Source organism: Podarcis erhardii (assembly GCF_964252035.2).
Source record: "Podarcis erhardii genome assembly, chromosome: 5".
In the NCBI taxonomy this organism is placed as follows: Eukaryota; Metazoa; Chordata; class Lepidosauria; order Squamata; family Lacertidae; genus Podarcis; species Podarcis erhardii.
The window spans coordinates 46,125,370-46,146,383 of NC_138509.1; the positions used below are offsets into that span (position 1 = coordinate 46,125,370).

General features: G+C 44.1%; 2 protein-coding genes across 4 annotated transcripts; one reads left to right on the plus strand and one right to left on the minus strand.

The window, feature by feature from the left end:
• Positions 1 to 94: 94 nt before the first annotated feature.
• On the plus strand, positions 95 to 9,171 carry LOC309342830 (ATPase PAAT). The gene is made up of 6 exons (XM_081863744.1): positions 95 to 438; positions 2,596 to 2,799; positions 4,454 to 4,526; positions 5,168 to 5,374; positions 6,822 to 7,297; positions 8,598 to 9,171. Exons 1-6 carry the CDS (start codon positions 245 to 247, stop codon positions 8,812 to 8,814), a joined length of 1,371 nt encoding a protein of 456 aa, XP_081719870.1. The 5' UTR covers positions 95 to 244; the 3' UTR covers positions 8,815 to 9,171.
• A 181-nt stretch (positions 9,172 to 9,352) lies between these two features.
• CUZD1 (CUB and zona pellucida like domains 1) lies at positions 9,353 to 20,117 on the minus strand. Of its 3 annotated transcripts, XM_081863805.1 has the most exons (10): positions 19,681 to 19,719; positions 19,061 to 19,284; positions 18,170 to 18,323; positions 16,738 to 16,952; positions 16,125 to 16,278; positions 15,347 to 15,567; positions 14,533 to 14,705; positions 12,671 to 13,053; positions 11,209 to 11,477; positions 9,353 to 10,566 (listed from the first exon to the last, which is right to left on the minus strand). In XM_081863805.1, the coding sequence occupies exons 2-10, from the start codon at positions 19,140 to 19,142 to the stop codon at positions 10,394 to 10,396; spliced, it is 1,824 nt and encodes a 607-aa protein (XP_081719931.1). In that variant the 5' UTR covers positions 19,143 to 19,284; positions 19,681 to 19,719; the 3' UTR covers positions 9,353 to 10,393. The 3 variants fall into 3 exon arrangements, with proteins under 3 accessions (XP_081719931.1, XP_081719930.1, XP_081719932.1); XM_081863804.1 differs by having other exon boundaries at positions 19,061 to 20,117; XM_081863806.1 differs by lacking the exon at positions 19,061 to 19,284 and having other exon boundaries at positions 19,681 to 19,738.
• Between the last annotated feature and the right edge of the window lie 897 nt (positions 20,118 to 21,014).

Consider the following 21,014-nt stretch of genomic DNA (forward strand, 5'->3'; position numbering starts at 1 on the left):
TCGCCTTGTCTCTATGGCCAGGTTTCATCCTATCATATGCTACTACGTCTACGGTTGAAGCTGCGGAAGGGCGGAAGTTCCGGCGGGGAAGAACCGTCCGGCGAGCCCCGCGATCTTGGGAAGCTGAGTTCCCCCCTCGAGAACCGCCCCCTCCCGCCGCCCTTCTTCTTCCCCGCTGTCCGCGTATGGTCCCGCCGCGTAGCATCCTCTCGGCGCCCAGAGCCCGGGGGGCTTCCTGCTTGCCATGGCGAGCGGCAGCAGCCTGGCGGCGGTAGCTGGCCTCGCAAAAGCTCCCGCCGCTGGAGGCCCCTTCGCGCCCGCCGGCCGCCTGTCGGCCGCCTGCTCCTGGGAGTGCCGGGCGGATCTGTCGGGAGTCCTGCGCCTCGTCCCGGAGGGGGAAGCCGACGCCTGCGAGCCCCTGGGACCCCCGCTGAACGGGTGAGGAAGACGCCCGAGACCAGGGTGCCGGGGGGCGGGGAATACACAAGCCCCAGGTCGTGGGCCTTCCTGGAGCCCCGGGAGCCGTGAGAAAGAGGCGAGGGGCAGCCAAGACGTGGCCTCGAGGGGCTTGTCGGGGGGCTGCCCCTCTTCCAGACACCCCCCAACCCCCAGAATGACCGCCAAATGCTGAACAAGCATCAAACAACCACAGGGGCTTCCGCGTCGTGACTCAGCGGGCAGGGTGTAGGTGTGTGGGGGTTTTTTTGCACGAAAAGGATCCCAGGCATATCAGTCCCCGCCTTGGAAACCTTGGAGAGCTCCTGCCCTCCAAGTGCAGACCCGCCGCTGTCAACTTTCCCCACATTGAACCCAAACACATTGCACTCGGGGGACCCAGTGGCGTAGCGTGGGTTGTCAGCACCCGGGGCAAGGCAAGTAATTTGCGCCCCCTAACCCGTGGATTTTAGTAGGGGCAGAGAGCTGCGAGTGCGAGCGTCCCCCCCCCAGATGTTGCGGTCAGCCCCCTGCACCCCCCCCCACGCTACGCCACTGGGGGGACCCGCTTCTTAAATCTTTGGCCATATAGTTTGCACGGTTGCCCTTGGCGTCTGCTGCGATCCAATTTGGATCAATTGGAAGACCAGTGAGTGTAGCAGCAGTCTGGCAAGAATACGCTCTTGTCCTCATTCCACTTTTTCAACCCACCCTTCCCCCTCTGGGGTAGCTTTCTTACTCGCTCTAGAACAGTGGTTCACAACCTTTTTTTGGCCGTGCCCTACCTAAGCATCTCGAAAATCCTTGTGCCCCCCCCCCGTATAATTCTTATTATTCAAAAAGTGAACTCCTATTCACGTGGAGGAAGCTTAAAAGGCCATTAATTTTGTCTAACTCATTCTTGAATTGTCCCTCCCCCCCTAAAAATCAAATTGCCCTCCTTTGGGGTGTGTACCCCACATTGGAAATCACAGCTCTAGAACAAGTCCCTATTATAAGTTAGGTTCTGAAGTCTCAGCTCCGTTTTTCCATTCTGGCAACCTTGCAATGACTCTCCACTACCTAAAACAGGGGTCCCAATTTACACATGGTAGCTCCTGTTATTTTGGTTGAGCAGCTAGGTTTCCAAATCAGGGTAGTAGCCTGCTCTCCACTGAGAACAGTACTGGGTTTGATGGGACCAGTGCTCTGAATAAGGCAGTGTCTTGTATAACGTTTATAGGCACCAAACCTGAGTAAACCACTGAGTAAACAGTGGGCCTTACTTTTGGGCAGACAGCCAAAGTTGTGGTACAAGCTTTCGTGGATCCAAGTACGAAAGCTTATTTTACAATGGCAGCGTGATTGTGTACATGCACCAAAGTAAGTATTATTTCACTCAGTGGGGTTTGCTCAAAGATAAGTGTGACATAAAACCTTTTTTAAAAAAGTGCTCACAAGACCTTCATTTGTTTTTGCTGCAACCGGCTAGCACAGCTAGGCAGAGAACTCCTGCGTCTTTTAACAGTTTTCTCAGAAATAGATTTTTCTTAAAGGTACTGCTCTCTTCATCTCTCTGCAATGGTTAGCCGCAGCTACCAAAATCATTCTTTTTTAAAACCGTGCCTATTAATGGTAGCACTAATGAATTGCAGCAGCTACAGTGTTGAACTTAGATCTGTATTCAAGTCCTCATTTTCCAAAGAATCTCATTAACTGATCTAAAACAGTAGTTTCACCCAGCCAACAATGGTCAGATACTCTAGTATCCTATCATTCAGACATAGAAAAAAACCGTATTTGAACAATGTGGCAACAACAGGGGTAGATCCAGTCCTGTGAGGTATATCACTATTCTCTCATTTATTATACAGATGCAGAGTTTAAGCTATATTGGTGATTATAACTTACCGTGCAATCCTGTGCACATTCAGAAGCAAGTCTTGCTGTAAGTCCCAGTGGAGTTCATTTGCACAGTGCAGTTGGCACCCACAGGTTCTGATCTCACTTTAAAATGCAACACTATTCACCAACTAACACTTGTAAGAGGAGTATTTTAAAACACACACGCACACACTGTTATGAGCAGTTTGTCATTAACAAAACTTTACTGTTTAGTAACTGGAACTGTCAGTGCTTTGGCTAAATGTATAATTCTAGATGGACTTTCCCACCTTCTAGTGAGAATGTTGTGGTTCTTGAAGGACGATTACACAATGACAATGTCGCTCCATGCTTACTGTACTTGCACTGTGACCCCCACGGTTCAGAAGAAATTATTGGTCTTGGCATTGTCAGTGAGGCCCGGAACATGGAAGTCTACGTTGGTGACGAGTACTGTGGAACTGGGAGAGGAGCGAAAGTCTTTACTGGCCAACATGACAGGTCAGTTGTTTTCTCCTTTTTTCTCCAGGTTGCCAACATGTTAGTTTTATGTGGCACACTGAAAGGAAAGAACTATATGCATTCCATGTCACAAAAAACTTTTCTACCTGATCACCTGGAGGCAGCTCCAATGCATCATAAGGCTAGCGTATTCATTTCTTACAAGAGAATCATTTTTAAAGTTGCATTTTTTTGAAAACTCAGGCATGGCATTTCAAGGAACCGTGGATGTATAGGAAGTCTATTTTAAAGAATGGATGGGGAAACTGGTGTTGGACTCCCAACTCCCACCAGCCCTAGCCAACATGACCAACGGTCATTGATGGTAGGAGTTATAGTCTAGTAACCTCTGGAGGCCACAGGTTCTCCACCCAAGTTTTAAAGCAAATGAGAGAGTTGTCATTTAAAAGAAAAAGACCCAGTTTGAGATGGAAGATTTGGATATTAGATAAAGCGTGTTGTCACTGCATAACCAAATTTTCTTGTTTCTACTTTTTTATTTTACCAACTTATGCATTGATATTGCCATGCAGACTGCTTTCTGCTAGTGCACGGAAATGCAAAGCAACATTTAGGATGCTGCTTGGGAGCTACTGTTAAAAGAAGTTTCTCCCCCGAAGAAAAAGTGTTTGCATTTGACTCACTGAAGGGAGGAGGATAGAGGGTGAGAGGTTAGCAATGAGACCCTCTGTGGATAGGGCAACCAGCCTCATGCCGCAAAAGAAAGAAAAGGCTATTGATAGGTAAAACTGTAGGTGTACTGGACGAAGCTGATCCTCCAACTACATGCGTTTCAAGAAGTTTATATGGGAATGACATTGGGACCAGAGCCTTTATTATGCTTGTGCCCCTATGGCTCATAGTGGCCTCCTTACCCCAGCAGTGGAGCATATGCCCACACTGCCCAGGTGTGTGTGTGGCGTGCGCCCCCAAGGGGGCCGGGGGCTGGAGGGCACCCTCCTGGGCGTCACATTCCGAGGGGGCGGGGAAGCTGCCCCCAACTCTCCTCCTGCTCTTCACCTCCTGCTCAGGCCTGACCCAACGGCAGAGCTGCTGCGGCCAAGGAGGGTAGGTGGCATTGTTGCTGCCCACTCTCCTTCTCTCCTACCCCAGGTTAGGTCTGACCAGGGGCGGAGCTGTGCCCAGACATGAGCGCTGCGGCCAAGGCACAGCTCCTTCTCGCTCGGAGCCAGGCTCCGATAAAGGCCTGCTTTGGGGGTGCCTGTCTGTGCCCCCTCACAAATTGCATCTGGGGCCACGGCCCCACTACACCTCTGCCTTACCCTAAGTGTCAAGACGCCCTCTGGACCAGCATGATTGCATATGGGGCGAGGGGATGCCACTGAAAGGACCCAATTCATGCATCCATGGAAGCCACACTTGTATATGTGGTTCTCTGGATCATAGTCTTGATACATACATTTTTATACTATGCTTAAATCATATTTGGACCCATCAAACCACTCAAAATATATCAAAGTTGTTGAGATTTTCAGTCATTCTTTTCTTTTCTTTTCCTGGGCATCAGTGTAAGCAGTACCTTGAAAAACAGCAGTAGGCTAATCTGTGTTGTGCTTCTTGTGAAAAGCTGTTGCATAAAACTTCATGTTGTTATACAGAATTTCCACAGCTTGTATTTTTTTTTATTTTCTAGCAGAAATGACCAGGTTTCATTATACCAAAAGTCACTTAAATTGGAGTGCTCCGCAGCCTCTTGTAAGATTAAGGTAGGAAGTTACAGAAATTATTTCTTAAATTGTGTTTATCAATCTTATTTATTCAAAAAGGCAGCACCAACACAGTGCCATGTTCTGTGTTCTGTTCTGAGTACTGAAATAAAAGGATAAAATATGATTCCTTTCAAAGAGCAATGAGAGTCTTGTATCTACAGTCAGACCTAGTGTTGGCAACTGATGTGATCAGGAATCTCCTGGATGCCTTGCATTGACAAAGGGACCAGTAATCAATTTGAGCTGATGCTGGACCTTAAACAAGAAGCCTGTAGCAGGAAGCACACTGAGATTCTTACTTTACTGTGGAAATTTCTGGGAGAGAATTGAGAGGGGGAAAGACCCACCTAGGCCAGGCCAGTTCTGCAACAATATCCCAGCCATCAATTTATCTGTGAGATGAAGAGGGGGACCACTGGGGGAAGAGGTGACCTACCCCTGCCCTGCCAAAAGAAAAAAACAGCCCTGCATCATGGTGCTCCCTAGACAGCAACTCCATAATAATCACCTTTCAAAAAGTTCTTTTTTCTAGACCAAGTTTACTGCTTATAATCCATAATATTTTGTAGAGATGAGTGGCTATTTAACTATTTCATCAGTTCACTCCTGTCTGTATCCTTCCCCCCTCCACCGTCCAGCTGCTGTCCATCCCTGAAAAACAAAGGGTCCTCATCAGTAAAATCATAGTGCAAGTCAAGCCGGTCTGTATGAACCCTGTGCCAGACATTGCTGCGCTAGGATCAGGAATAGACTTGGGCAAAGTGCAAACAATAGTGGAATCTATGGGATCCAAATTATCACCTGGGGCTCAGCAACTCCTGGATATGGTTGTATTTCAACAGAAGGTAAGTTATTATCCTTTATTCGAAGCTGTATATGAAATGACCATTGTCAATGGTGAATGAGGTGGAGAACAAACATGGGTTCCCTGTGACGGATGTATGGCATTTGTGTTCTGAGACAAATCGTATGAATGCACTTAGTGGGATTTCAGCCAATAAGGGCTGATATTCCCATTGCCTGGAGCGAGGGCAAGATTTGCCTTCTAGATTTCAGCTGTAGAGCTAAGCTAGAATAGACAACAACATAGGCAGCCCTTATGTAACCTGCCAGACGAACAGAGCAAACTCCTTATGCTGGACTGGGGAGAGGAGATGTGGGGTTAGGCAAGGTGCCTGTTTATGCCCAGCTCTCCCAGCTCCGTCCACCTCCCACCAGCTGCCGCCAATGAAGTGATGCAAGGGGCATTCAGTTGGCACCAACCTCTCCCCCCCCCCTGAACATGTGGGTGGGAGGGCCACTGGCAGGAAGCAGTGGAAAGCCCCTAAAGGATGCATTCCTAGGATGAGGATGGGGTAGGATTGTGTTGGGCCACACACAATCCCGCTGCTGTCATACAAAAGCATCAGACTTGTCCTGTCCCACCTTCTCCCATCTCTGCCATGAGCAGCAGGGGCATGGATGTGGTGGCTGCTCTGCAAAGCCTCTTCACTGTGTGGGGGTGGGGGTTGGATTGCACCCTAATGGATTTTATCACTGTGATGTTAATAAGAGATAGGCAGTCCTTTAAAGCACCTCTACGATCCTTTGGCAAGTAGGTAGTGAAGAGAAGAAGAGTGAAAATACTATGGATATCCAGTTGTGGTAGCTTGATTGTATGATAGAAATGCACTTGTGCAATGGGTCTTCTGGTTTCTCTTTCACCTCCTCCGGTCCCCCATACACCCCCAAAATCCACTTTGAAATGTCCCCCAGCCTTCTGGAGCAGAGTTTGGTGGTGCACAGGGGAACAAGGAAGGAAAAAAACCTTTTGCACGAGTGGATGCTTTTTCACGCTATGTTCAATTGCACCTTATATAGTTTCCTCTGTCTGCTGCCCTCTTCCTTTGCTCTGATTGCCCACATTTCCAGGCAATTTTGTTCTTCATTTATTGTACTACAGTAGAAGCTCCTAATGTAGTTGGTTGCCTCCCCATTCCAATTGTTGTGTTGTATACAAAATCATATTCACTATACATTTCTGTAAGCAATATTAATTGGTACCCAAGATGAACAGGAACCAACAAGGAGAGCGGGGTGCAATTCGGGAGCAGAAAGTGGTAGATATGTGATCAGAAAAGAACAAATGCTCTTCCAGGCTGAGAGGGTGATAGAACGGCAAGAGAAGTAGTCCCCAACCTCACGTTGCCTGTTCAAAATGAACAAGTCCAAAGCGATGTCTGATGGATAGGGCTGCATGTATTGGTTTGTTTGGGCTTCACATTTAACTTGTTAACATTCTATTTCTATTAGAATGGTCTTCCATTTGGAGGCAAGTTACAAAATGTCTTTGGAAAAAACGGATTTGGGTTTGAAAACAATCATACCATTGATGGATTGAAAAAGGTAGTTGATATTGGAAGATTAGACCACTTGCCCAATGGGCCATCTCTTCCAAGAGCTCATGCAGCAGCTGGAATGGCTATAGAAGAATTAAAGAGGCACGCCGATATGAACAAACAGATTCCTAATGCAGAAAATGTATGTGAAACTCCAGGACTTCAGGCTCCGCAGCCCAGCTCTGTACTTTCTCAGAATGACTTCAAAGGTTTGGTCTCATCCTTTTTGCAAGAGCAAGGAAGTGAAAACTCAAACGCACACAACTCCATGCTGCTGCTTCCACTCCTTCAAACGGTATGCGGTCAAGTAAATCGGTTACGAATAGATGAAAGGAATAAGCACTGTGAGAACAAATCCACATCTGAGGAGGATGGGATTCAGACTTTTGGGTGAGTCCTGACTGTGGAACTTCGCAAACTGCTTTTACTTTGGTAATTTCTCTAGTGGCCAGAGGGAGGGAGGGTGGGAGGGGGCAGTTGGGATCCAGGTCACCAATAAATAAAAGCGGGTAGTACTGAATACTGTGGGGATTATTAGTTCAGGAGTCCCATTGACGAGACAGGAGCAGCTGAGCTGGAGGGGACTCTCCTAAACCTGGGAGTTCCGGTTTCCCCCTTCAGCTGGGGGGATCTTCTGTCCTTTAAAGGCATTGCATTGGAGGGCTGCAATTCCAACTCCACACTTTCCTGGGAGTAAGCCCCAATTCAGTGGGACTTGCCTCTGAGTAGACCATTCCTTGGAGGCTTTGCTTTTGGGGTTGAGGGTGAGAAGAGAAGAGAATTTGGCTGGGCATCCCCCCCACCAATGCTCACCATTGCAGTGAACCAATGCTCTGTAGGAATCTTTTATCTTTGCTCCAGGGGCTTAGAAAGGGAACCAGGGGTGTGTGGATGTGAAGAGAGGGTGGTTTTTATTGTACAGCTCTCTTTGTCTGAGGTGCGCAGGTAGGATGCCTCTACCCCTAACACAAAACAAGGCAGAAGATGACTGAGGCACTGAAATTAAGGACTGTGATACTAAAGACTTCTGGGGGTTGAGGGTGCATGTTATAATTTGGATGCCAACTAAAGCTGTGTGCATCTAGTAAACTAGCCCAGTAGGTAGAGGGGAAAAACCTGTTGCCCTGCTGTGCTAGTCAACTAATTCAAGGGACACAGTTTTGATTTTAAGCACATCCTGCGTGGAGTCTGTATAGTACGGTCCACATTTATTCAGGCTGTTTACTCCCTAATGTGTGGAGCTGCTGTAGTTGTTGTGCTGTCAGAGTAGGCCTTTCAGGTAGAAACTCAGCAAAAAGAGCAAAGAGGGCTCCCAGAGACAGTAGAGACAGCATACTTCCAACTAGGGTGACACACATTGGCATCTAAAGGGCGTTTGTTGAAAGTTAAGAACATTGCCACTAGCAATATATCACAGCTTATATAGCCTATATTTAGTAGGGGTATTTAAAATGAGAGTTGTCATAGGTGATTTGTAGTTAAAAGTAGAAGATGGCAAATGTCTCCTCTTTTTTGCTCTTCAAAATATGGCAACCCTATACTTAGAGTGAAAAGATGAATAGTTATAATTTCTATGTTTGCATTGTTAACTGTACAGAATTGAGGCATTTTAATTTCATGTAGTTAATATGCACAGTCAGTTATATTTTGGGCTGGTGTAAATTATTTCTTGTGTGTCCATTTACTGCAGCTTGGAACAGCAGCCTGTTTTTCTGCACATGGAAAAGGTCATCGCCAGAAACATGGAACTGATGGAGAAGAGATTGATGGACCATATTGATCTGCGTATGCAGAAACTTCAGGAACATCTAGATCATAAAGTTGCTGCGCTGTTTGATTTGGTTCAGAATTCCAATAATGTTTCAAAAGAACATGATTCTGAAGAATGCTCAGATGGGAAGAGGTAAGCAGTCTTTGGGACATGGGAGGCTTCAATGTAAGTGTTTTCCAAGGGCAACTATTTATTTTGCAAGCTTTTCAAAGCTATGTGTATAAGCTTGTAAATACTTGAGACCTCAGTATTTGTACTTGTTACTGTAATTTCCCCAAGTATTGTACACTAATGTTAGTGTTTGTATATCTGTAACTTGCAAAAAACAACAACCCAACAACCCAATATATTTTTCGGTTCAGAGATCTTTTCTATATTTACTTAGGACTTATTTATTCATAAACATTTCAAAAAAGTAACTGTTTTTGGGTGTTTGCCCCTCTTTCATTGAACTAAAGAAAAGTTCTCCAAATAAAGTAGTTTGCAGGTTTAACTGTGGTGTCTTATGTCCTACTGTAGACAAGAATTAAATCAATTCCGTTTTCAGTCAATGCCCAATTTACACACTTCCAATTGACACACGACTGCACCTGCGTACATTGCAGTGACCTGGAAGGGACCAAAACGGGGTGTGTGGGCATAACAGGGTGGAGCAGGCTTACGTGTCCTCCGCTGTCATGCACGATGACCTGGAACACAACCCCCCTGCAAATTGGGGGTTGCCTGTATTCATTTATTTACATATATAAAGAGCCTTATTTTCGGAGAAGTGCAGATGTGTTCAATGTAGGGGTGGGTGTTTTATCTTGGTTTCTCTGCCACACCGATTCCTAGATGGTTCTTCTAAGGTCTCTTCCATTTCTTATCCACCATTCACTCATCCCTTTGGCTGCTGCTGCAATATGCCATACATGTTTAAGCACACTGTTCCAGAATTAGAATTGCACATAAGGTGATATGAATTTCTCTGGTCTTGCAACAGGAACCAGCGCAATTTCTAACAGTATAAGGCGCTTGGTTCTTTTGTGTTTTTGTCACATTAATTCACATTCTGCTTGGAAAAACAAGTAGAAACAGATAGCTTGAGTGCTTGTACATCTGCGTAAATGCCCAAGTTGAAATCGTGGATCCTAAGAAGTGAAGGAAAAATATCTCCCATCTCCTCCTCCCCTATAGCCTCTTGCACACCCCTGAAAAGCCACTCCAGAGCCTCCTTCTGAACAAAATGGGATGAGGCACATGTGGCTGCAGGGGTGTGTGTGTGTGAAGGAACCTGAGATTTTCCTGCAATGAAATGTCTTTATGGCAAGTAAGCTGAAGATTAACGTCTGATTTGGGGCAGTTCTCCCCCACTGCCTCAGAAGTCCCCAACACCCCACCCCCTTCTGACTCCCAGAGAAGCTCTTTGTGGAGGTGTGGAGGTGGATGCAGAGGAGAAGAGAATCTATGAAACTTCCTTGAGATAACATACCTTAAAGTTCTAGTCAAAAGTATATTTTGCAGTTTCTCACCCATTTATCTCTCCCAAATAAGTTTAATTTCCCTGAAACCCAGTGGTGGACAACATGTCTGTGACCTTTTTATAGGCTATACTTAATCTCTCCTCCCTTTTCCATACATCACATTTTAAAGGTAAGATTGATGAAAACACAAATCTTCCAGTGTGTCTACATAAACTTAGGGTTCAGACTGAAGCAGGGAACAGGAGTGCTCTGTTAAGGGCTCTGCAACTTCTGGTATCTGTATCCTGGTTCTCGAGTGAATAAATGCTTCGCTGCCAGACCAGCCAGGAGGACAGCATTTGCAGCCAACACAACAAACGTAAGGGTATACAGGCTCTTGGATGGTGTATTCTGGCTTTCCTCTGGATGAACTTGCATAGAAGAATCTGAATGTAAAAAGCAGAAAACAAATGGAGAGTAAAATGTAGTGCAAAAATTTATTACCTCTATACCAGCATGTATATGTACACAGCCACCCACACACCTGTATAATCATTGGGAAAATATCCCTTTCACTTTCATTCATTTGCTAGATCGAGTGAGAGATTGTTGAGGACGGAGGACACTGCTTTCCTGCAATTTGATGGCGATGCACTCTTCATCAGAGCTGTTATAAATGCTCATTTTCCATGTCCCTCTTCCCTTCCAGTTTCCCTTTTGTGTCATGGCTTTTACATTGTAACCATGCAAGCAGGGACTGTCTTGTTTTATATAACTGATTGCATATTAGCCAGCATGGGGTGCTTTTCAGCTGAAGAATGGCACATAAAGGCTCACAATAACAAATGAGTAAATAAATCAGTGTTGGGGGACCTTTGGTTGTCTAGGTGCTGTTGGATCCAAACCCCTTCAGCTCCAACCCACATCGCCAGTGGGATGAAGAGAGTTGGACTCCCAAAAACTTGTGGAGAGCCATGGGCTCCCCATCGTTTCTTTTACTGATAGTGTTTTAAGAACAGGGATATCTGTGTATATAAGATCACCCAAAGAAGCACCAGAAGGCAGTCTTCTTCTTGCAATATACACACCTGAGCGATCCATAGAGCTGAGATCTCTCTTCAGGAGGATCGGTCCCACTGCAGCCTCCCCTTTCCATGTGTAGGAAGAAAGCTCTCTCTTATGTCGAGGGCGACAACCTTTGGTGCAGCGAGAATCAGGAGGCTTGCTGTCACAAATCAAAACTTCGCACCGGAGGTAAACAGATGGCTGATAGCGTAGGAACCTGAAGGAATTGAACCGGAATCTCCCATAATGTTCAAGGACTGGATAGGCCACGTAAGTGTCATCTTCTGCGCATCTGCAATAGAATGTCCACATCACTTTATAATGATCAGCAGCCGCTTGATCCTGTTTGCAGTAATATTAGATGTTTACCAGATAGGAAGTTGGTGAACTAATGTTTTAAGTGAAGAAAATGTGGAAAACAAATTACTCTGTGAATCTGACACAGGACCACCTTGCCATCGGCAAGGCCATAGCCAATTGAACAGAGGTTTGGCCTAGTGGCCTGCATTTTTTTTTACAATTGTATCTGTTTTAATCATTGTATTTTGAATTGTTTTCACCTGCCTGGGAACTTATGATTAAGGATGGGTAATAGTAACTTGAATTATTGACCACCACCACCACCATCATCATAGCATCAGTATTGGGCAGTATAAAGAGATTAGCTATAAGAACACAGTCCGTAATAGAATACTCCCCACCTGTTGGTAGATAATTTTATTATTGCTATTATTATTTATTAGATTTATACTCCGCACCTTCTTCCAGAGGAGCCCAGGATGGAATACGCAGTGATACTAATGCAACTGAAACTTCTTTAAAAAGAGTTTAAAACAATATACTAAAACAGTTTAATACCACTAAAAGCAATCACCTACGCTCAAACTAATGATTTCAAGGTTGCAAGGGTCCAAAACCTAGGTAAACAGGAACACTATAGAAATTTCCCTAAAAGTTAGCAGCAACGGATGTCCCTCACTAAGGAGTACATTCCGCAAATGTTTACAAACACTTTCCTTCACCACACTTCCTGTTCCCTGAGTCTCAGTCTTCTGAACTGTATTTTAGCCATGATAAGCTACATAAATATATGTGCTTCTGATACTTGAGTCTCATTTTACCCTACAGTTTTTGTGGTACTTCAAAAACGTACAGTTTTGCGTATACACACCACAACACCGTATTTCCGTTCTTTTCTCATTCGTCCACTGCTATGCAGGCTCCTTTAGTCTCAAATTAGCCCCATTTGTTTTCTTGTCCCACCCACATTCTCCAAGCCTTCTGACATGCTGCTCCCTATGGCCACCCCCCCCCCACTTATCTCCTCTGTTCATCAAACTGTTCATCAAACTCTTCCACTGCCAACTTACAATCTCCACTATCCCTTAGTTTTCTTTAAGGGTAGAAATTGTGTCACTTCTTCACATTTGAATCCACCAAGAAGGACTTTAATTGTAAATGCCAACCATACTGAACTGCACTCACCCGCTTTTGACCAATTCATATTTTGGTGATGTAGAATCAAGGTTTGGTGACGCAGTGCAGGTATCCACAAACACTAACAGATTGGCGTCACTGGAATGCAGACTGACTTGTGCATAGAGTGTTTGGTTCAAGTCCACAAAGTATGGTGAATCAAGCATTTGGGAGAAAGAATCAGAATCGTAGAAGGCCATGCTGAGATTGAATCTCCCTAAAGCACTTTCATCATCATTTTCTACATTTTTTGTTTCATACATGACTTCTACAGTTGAATTGTTTTCCATTATACACCTCACAATGAGGTCAACCTGTTTGTGGCGGGTAATCACATTGCCATTTGGGGAAGCAGTGATGCTGTTGGTGTAAGTGATCGTGTGGTTTTCTCCCTGTGTAAGACAGAAACAAAACATTAACCACTTTCCTTTTGGGGAAGAAAGGATATTGCAGTGAAGAAGAGCACGCAGTGGGTCTTGGCTCAAGTTTTGGAATATAAAAACTACAACAAAGTCATCACATGCTAGCGTTAGTCAGGCACATCTTTAAATGATTACAGAATGGCTCAGCCTTTTGAGTTTAGCCTCTTAGGTATTTAGCAGTTTCTCCACTGGAAGACAGATCCAAATGTTTGTATGCAGTAGCTAATCTGTATTCTATGTTTTGGGATCAGCATAAGATAGGGAGGTGGAAGAGAGGAGAGGAGAGGAGACACACCAGAACTTGCCACAGTATTGATAATCTGTTAATTCACTTTTTATGCTTTCTATGCTCTGGTGTGGGACGCGGGTGGCGCTGTGGTCTAAACCACAGAGCCTAGGACTTGCCAATCAGAAGGTAGGAGGTTCAAATCCCTGTGACGGGGTGAGCTCCCGTTGCTTGGTCCCTGCTCCTGCCAACCTAGCAGTTCGAAAGCACGTCAAAGTGCAAGTAGATAAATAGGTACCGCTCCGGCGGGAAGGTAAACAGCGTTTCCGTGTGCTGCTCTGGTTCACCAGACTAAGAAGCGGCTTAGTCATGCTGGCCACATGACCCGGAAGCTGTAGGCCAGCTCCATCGGCCAATAAAGCAAGATGAGCGCCGCAACCCCAGAGTCGGTCACGACTGGACCTAATGGTCAGGGGTCCCTTTATCTTTACCTTTTATGCTCTGGTGTGCATTTGTCATTATAAGGAATGCAACCCACAGTCCTAGAAAAGAAAAAGGATGTATGTCCTAGGGGACATTTACTTCTGAGGAAACGAGTGGTGGATTGGACTGCCCTCTGTCCAGTCCATGGAGCTCATTTCATAATGCATGCCTATTCAGAAACAAGCTCCTCTGAATTCTCTGGGACTTACTCCTATTATGCAAGTGTGTATAGGATTGCGGTTTTAAATGTCTAATATTGGGATCATAAGCACAGGGATGTGAACCTTAAGTCCCATTCATTTCAGTGAATCTTACTGAAGATATTCTAGCAGAATCCTACATATACTAATGAAAAGAAAGGAGCAAATCTTAGCCTGGTTTGTTCTGTGACATTTATGTTTCTGAGATACTTCTGTGGTGTCCTTCATGATATACTTTCTTATTATCCACCTCTCTGATTCTGATGGTGCTGATTTTTCCCAGGCAATCCCAACCATGTGGAGAAAAAATGTTAAGATAAGTTCAAAATTTGTCTGGGTAGCTCAGGCTTAAGTGCCTCTGGCTGTTTTTGTGTAGGTAGATAAGAATGGGCTGGAACAGGACAGACTTGGGTCCAGTCCTTGTAAGCTAGACTGTCAGCAGGCAAGCAAGGCAGGAAACAAGATGGTTTGGCATAATGCGAGCTCAAAGGAACGGTTCACAGCAGTATGCTTTGACTGTTTTGTTTTGGTTATTTTTACCGTTTTAACTGTCCTGCAGCTGTTGAGTGGAAAAGAAAATGTCACTGGGTTTAACGCAACTGGTCTGCAAGACGGGTCATTTAGCGTTAAGTCATTTTCATCATAGCCAAGTGCATCCAAATAAGATTTGCTGAGAATAACTGTCATCATGTCTGAAGAACAACTGATGGATTCTGACAATATAAGGAGGGAGGAAAGCAAAGAATAAAATACAATTCATACAGAACTGTCTCTGCTGTGGTAATGTCCTAGTTATTCTTTGTGGGCTCTACCACTGCCTCCTTTTGCCCAGGCAACAAAATTCACACCGCAAGGACTACAATGCAGTGTCAAAGTTCATTCTTTGCAGAGGATAAGTAATTGCTTTTATTGGCCTAATGAAGTTCTTTGAATAACTAGAGGGGTATGCTCCCCTCTAATCAGTTCCAATCAGCAGCTTAACACAGGCATTTTGTATGAAATACATTTTCTGAACAGTCTTCAAAAGCAGCCTGTTGCCCAACACATTGCAGTAGTCCATTCTAGGTGTTACCAGAGCATGGATCATAATTGTGCAACTGGCAACAGAAGGAGCAGTCATCCCTAACTGTCACATGGCTTTGCAGAATTTCAATCCCAGAGCATATGAAAAAGGCAAATTTGGCCAGACTGCCTGCCATGTTTCAGAGGCTAGAGAAGATGCTATAGATCATCTGCTTATTTGTACATACCACATTAATTAAAAGACTGGCATGTCTTCCATATAATGAATATTCAGTTTCTCTATATACACATATAAAACAGTCAGGAATCATTCTAGAGAAATGAGACTTACTGTTGGGCTCTGGTGTCGGTATTGGTTCACTTGTGTAGTGAGCAGAAAAGCCCTTGTACGAATTGGCATAGTCTGTAGACAATGCAACGGTCATCGCATTGGAAGAAGACTGAAATGCAGCGGATTTGCGCCCACACACTTGTTCGATTAAGCCAGAGTCCGTTGTTGCACCATCATAGATGGCGAGGAAATCAAATCTGCATTTGTCATCTAGTTCTAGACTACAGGCATAAAGAAAAATGTCAGATAACTGATGGTAGCAGCAGCAGCAGCAGCAGTTTTTATTTTCATCTATGTGGTCCTTCAGTGACTTCCAGGTAATACACCTTAACTTATTATTATTTTTTAAATATCCTAACTGTTTTCCAAAAGAAGCCCAGAATGGTTCTTATCCTGTTTTACCCTGTAGGATAGGGTAGACTAAATGGTAGTGACTAGCCCATGAGCTTTCCAGATGAGTGGGATTTGAACCTGGGTCTGGTGCTCTAACCACTACAACACACTGGTCGTTGATGACACAGTCTCCCCCCTCCAGTGGTACAGTATGTCATTACATTTTCATGATGAGCAGGGGCAGGGCTATATAACATCATGAAGATGCATAAGGATACCACACAAAACTCAACGTTTTAGCTGGGATCCAAAGAGCTGCATAGGCTCATGCGAGGGCCTTGTGTTAGGCCAAATGAATACTTGATTTTCCCATGTTTTGCTCCTTGATCTATACAATTTCATCCCCAATAAGGTAAGTTGATATGAAATATGAAAGTATACTTGCAAAATGTCATTGAAAGTTAAATTTATCTTGGAATTTTCTTCTGTTTGAATGTGCCACACGCAATATGCAAATTCTGGATGTGGCTTGGGATAATTGGGGCTGACGAATGATCCAACTGGGCCAGTAAGGAGACCCCCGCAGTTTTCAATTTCGGCTGTGAAATAAACAGTCACCAGTTATATTTATCATACTAATATTGTACAAAAGAAAATGAAGAATCAACCAGAAGCAGGCCATTCTCCTGAATATCTATGACCCACAGATATTTAGCATTACAGCTGCTAAATGGACATTCTTCATTGGCTCATTGGCAAATCATCATGCGCCGCCTCAGCCTTTGACATGCTTGAAGTGTATGTGACAAATGTCTATAAAAATATAGTTCACTTAGAAAATACAAATTCTGGAGGGTTGTCTTGTTAAGTCTTTTACAGCAAGCAGGACAAGGTCTGGATTCTTGTGGCAACTTAAAGTGGCATGTGAGAGTGGAATACACAGGAAGGACAATGATAATAGAAGGCTTGTTAAATACTGACTAGCTAGGCAAGCTGATTCATTTTTAAGAATTCCCCCCCTTATTGTCACTTATGAGGGACGTTCGATGATGACTCACGTGAATCTGGTGAGATGAAGTAATAAAATGCAAATATGGTCCGTATAAATTCTGTGGAGTCTGTTGATATGCGAAATGTTAAGGAGCCAGAAGATGAGTGGAAGATGGGAACAGATATGTGGGTTTTGCACACTTGTCCCAAGAGAGGGGCATCCGTTGAAGGGCCATCATATACTTCAATATTTTCTCTGTCACATGTAGATGATGGATTGAATCTGGAGCAGCAGGGGAAAGACACCATTAGTTAATAAATATATCAGAGGATCCAGCTTAACTTGTATTACTTCCGTCGACTCAGAAGTACACCCCCTTATGCTCAATAGGGCTTAGTCTTGAGTAAATGTTATTTTTGGCACGTATAAAACACCAAATTTATCATTTTCACTGGGCACTTCGCAAATTTAAAAACAGTTTTAAAAATGGACGGTATTGAGTTACGTTTTTGCACTAGTGCAAGTATTAGTACTAGCACAAATAGGTTTCCTTCCCTCTCCTTCCTCTGAGTATGCGCTGTGCCATCCCCAGATCAGTTCTGGAGGGTCAAGTCAACAGATTTCCATCCAGGGAGGGGACATGCCATTGCAAAAGTGGAAATCCACTGATGGAACAATTTGCTTGACGCTACATTGAATACAGGATTGCAGCTTTGGAATTCTAAATGAACAAAAGTGTTTGTTTGTTGTGATTTAACAACAAGAAGCCATTTTGGAAAGTCCAGTTCCATAAGTGGTTCACTTTCTGCCGTGGAAGGCAGCTATTTGAACATCACAGAGATACACAAAAACGAAAAGTAAAGGTAAAAAGACTATCATTAGAGTCACACACAAACACACGGCTTAAATGTTCGTTCAAAATAAGAACCTGCCATTGACTATCATTCCCTGTGAATATAGTGCAATGTTTCTCTTTCTCTTGCTATCCCTCCTTTCTATAGTTTACTTATGAGACCTGCGGGTGTAGGGTGCTACACAAATTCAATAAATAATAAAAATAAAATAATGCCTGAGAAATTAAACAATTTTAGATGCAAATGCCAATAAGGGCTGCAAGGGGATTAATACTTCCTTGAATCAAAAGCACCTTTGTGGCATGTGGAAATAGCTGTAACCTAGTTTGGAATACTTGAAGTATACATTTTAACCTTTCAAATTGTTGTAGATATAGTGTATTCCTTCCTTTTAATAAGATTGGAGCACATGATATGTTATTTTATGGTTTTTAAGATTATGAGAATGTTTGAAATATATGCTGTGGCAAATAAACTATTTTTTAAAAAAAGAAAAGAAAAACTAGCTGTTGGTACAACCTTCTAAAATTCAGTCTTATCAGTGTACTTTAGCTGTTCTTCAATCAATCTCAAAGTACTTGAAAATGAATCCCAAATATGTGTTTTTCAGCTGTACTGTTCAGAACCCATTTAAAGAATACTCACTCATAGGAAGAGAAGATGAGTCGGATTGTTTCATTCACATGCACAGTTGTATTAACATCTCTCTGTATTTGCCAGATACAGTTTTCATTTGCCTTGAGCGTAAGCGGCAGTGCTTTATAGTTATTGTTCAGTATACCACCGCATGCACTTTTTGCTATTTTTAGAAAATCAGAAACCATTGGTTAATCTCAGCAGGATTTTATGGAAGACCTTGGCCTAAAACATCTAATGATCAATCACTAGTAATGATAAATATAGATCTCATAGATCTCTCAAAACAGCCATTTAATCATTTTATTGCATGCATTACAATATGCTTTGAATTAGAGCACCACAACAGTTGTTCTTCCAGCTGTAGACAAAATCCTTATCAACTGTTGCAGCCAAATATAATTTAAGCTGCTTTCCCTGTTCCTGAGCATCACTGTTTAATTTCCTAAAGTAGCAATTTGGATTTTTTAAATGCTTTGCAAAATGTGGAAATGTCAAACCAAGCGTGAAAATTTAAAGTGACCATCACAGGGTGTTGTTGTTGCTTTTACCTACCCGAAATAAAATACTTAGTGTGTGTGTGTGTGTGTGTGTGTATGTGTGTGTGTGTATGTGTATATATATATATATGTATATATATATATATATATGCAATGTAAACAGTTAGATATTTGGTCGCCAAACATTGTTCCCAAATAACATCTGGAAACAATTCAGAGAAAGTGAGAAAATGATTCTCATTCTTAAATCATGCCCAGTGAAATCAACAGGATCCAGGTTCCAAAACTGCAGACTTTGTTTAACATTTAAAGCAAACATTGTGATTTAGAAGCAGTTGCATCTTAATAGTGCATGGCTTTAAATCAAATTTTTTAAAACAAGTTTTTGAAACTTCCATACCTTGGATTTCGGTCAGCTTATTTTCAGCAGGAGTCGAACCAAATAAAAGTGCCAAGAAAATGCATTGCCTGAAAGCTTCCATTTTGCTGAAGACAGGTGGTCACTTTTCCTGGCCCTTTTTATATCTCTGCTTATTTCATAATCATTCTGGCCCACATGGTTCGATAATAGCTTGCATAATCTTTGCAGATCTTACTGGTGCTTTGAGCTGCGACCGGAGTTACCTGTGAGAAGGCCACAGGTGTTACATGACATGCTAGGTGTGCTAGATAAGCAGGGGTGGGCATGCTTGTGTTGTGTTATCTTCTGTGAAAATGAAAACGTAAAAACCAAAGGCCTTGAAGGTCCACCAACAAGAGCCAGTTGTAAAATAGAGGTTCAGGAGGGAAGGCACAATTTAACAGTTATGGGAAGGGGGCCTCTGAGCACATGGTCAGCCCAAAACAAATATACCCCTCCAGGTTAGCCCCTAAACATTCTTTCAGTTTTTGCGTGTTTTGCAGTTGCTCAACGTCACTCATTGCGACAGAACTGACCTAGAGTGCAGCCCTTCTTTGGTGAGAGGTGGGGAAGGAATGGCTATGTTGCTGTATGTCACTATAGCTGCATACACATTATACCTTCCATGCACATTCAAAGCACAATTTGGCCCCTCCAAGAATTCTGGGCACCATAGTTTGTTAAGGGTTGCTGGGAGCTGTAGCTCTGTGAGGGATAAACTACATTGCCCAGAATCCTTTGGGGGAAAGAATGTGCTGGGAACGTCCTTGAAAGGCATGGCATGCGTGCAGCCCATGTTGCCGTAGATGAAGGTGGGTGAATGAGTGGGTTGTCAATTAGGCTTAGTGTGTTTTTGTAGGCTAAACATTGCTGTTTAATAACTGGTTGACCGGGGATTAGATATCTGTACGGCTGGTGGGAATGCATGATAGTAAGACCGGGATAAGGACAATGTATTTGGGAGAGGTTACTGGGCAGGGAAGTGTGCTGCAGCTTCTATCATCATTATTTTATTATACTGTATTAGGAATTATGCAATTTTGTGTTTGTTGTATATGATATTGTCAGAGCTGCCTCTAGGTCCCAGCTCACAGAGGACCAACGCTAGGCTGTTGTAATGTACAAAAGTCTTTATTAAAGTCCAATATCCATTTCAAAGCCACAGCGTGCAGCACTACGTCTTGCACTCTAGATCGGCGAAGTCCCGTCTGAGTCTCCTCCCCCCTGACACCAGTTTAATATCCTAGCCCTGCTCCACCTCTTGCGCTGCTCTCTTCTCCTCTGGGTCCTTCTGCCGGCTGGGGCATTGCCCTTTCTGGACTCTTCCGACGCTGAGTCGCTTAGCTCCTCCCCTTGCCTCCGGCGGGCTTTAGGACCCGGTTCCCAATCCTCATTCTCTGCTGTCCCGCGCTCCTGTACATTTGAACTTGCCTCTCGCGCCAACCCAGTGACCTTTCTCCTAACCGTCACGCTACTTGTGTCACTGCTTCCCCCTTCCGGGACACTGGCCGGATCTGACCTCCCCCCCGTTGTCCGACTCTCCGATGGAGGCGTGGTCAGCCCTGTCTCGTCTTCTCTCCCTGGTGGGGAATGCCCTGGCCCCGATGCTTGGGACTCTTCCCCCCCACTCCGCTCTGATGGGGAAGCTGGTCCTGATTTCCAACTACTGCTCTGGGAGTCCCTGCTGTCCCCTTGCTCCTGGGGTGTTCCCCTTGGGAACCCCCTACCCCTTGCCACTGGCGCCCCCTTCTGTGAATCTTCCGATTCGCTGGAGAGGCTCATGGAGTCCCTCGGACCACTGTCACCTCCTACGCTCCCCTCGGATTCCTCCCCCTCGCTCTCCATCTCCTCTCTTCCCTGTGCCTCTGGTCCTGAACCCCTGACAGATATTTATCCACAATCTTCTTCTAAGAGAATGCTCTATTTTTCTTTTAAATATGCCACTTTAGATGCG

Coding starts and splice junctions, on each gene's coding strand:
- LOC309342830 (XM_081863744.1), top strand. CDS start 245: ATGGCGAGCGGCAGCAGCCTGGCGGCGGTAGCTGGCCTCGCAAAAGCT. Junction 439..2,595: donor CTGGGACCCCCGCTGAACGG/GTGAGGAAGACG, acceptor CCCACCTTCTAG/TGAGAATGTTGTGGTTCTTG. Junction 4,527..5,167: donor CAGCCTCTTGTAAGATTAAG/GTAGGAAGTTAC, acceptor TCCACCGTCCAG/CTGCTGTCCATCCCTGAAAA.
- CUZD1 (XM_081863804.1), bottom strand. CDS start 19,142: ATGGAAGCTTTCAGGCAATGCATTTTCTTGGCACTTTTATTTGGTTCG. Junction 18,324..19,060: donor TAAGCTGACCGAAATCCAAG/GTATGGAAGTTT, acceptor TTCTAAAAATAG/CAAAAAGTGCATGCGGTGGT. Junction 16,953..18,169: donor CTCATCTTCTCTTCCTATGA/GTGAGTATTCTT, acceptor CTGCTGCTCCAG/ATTCAATCCATCATCTACAT.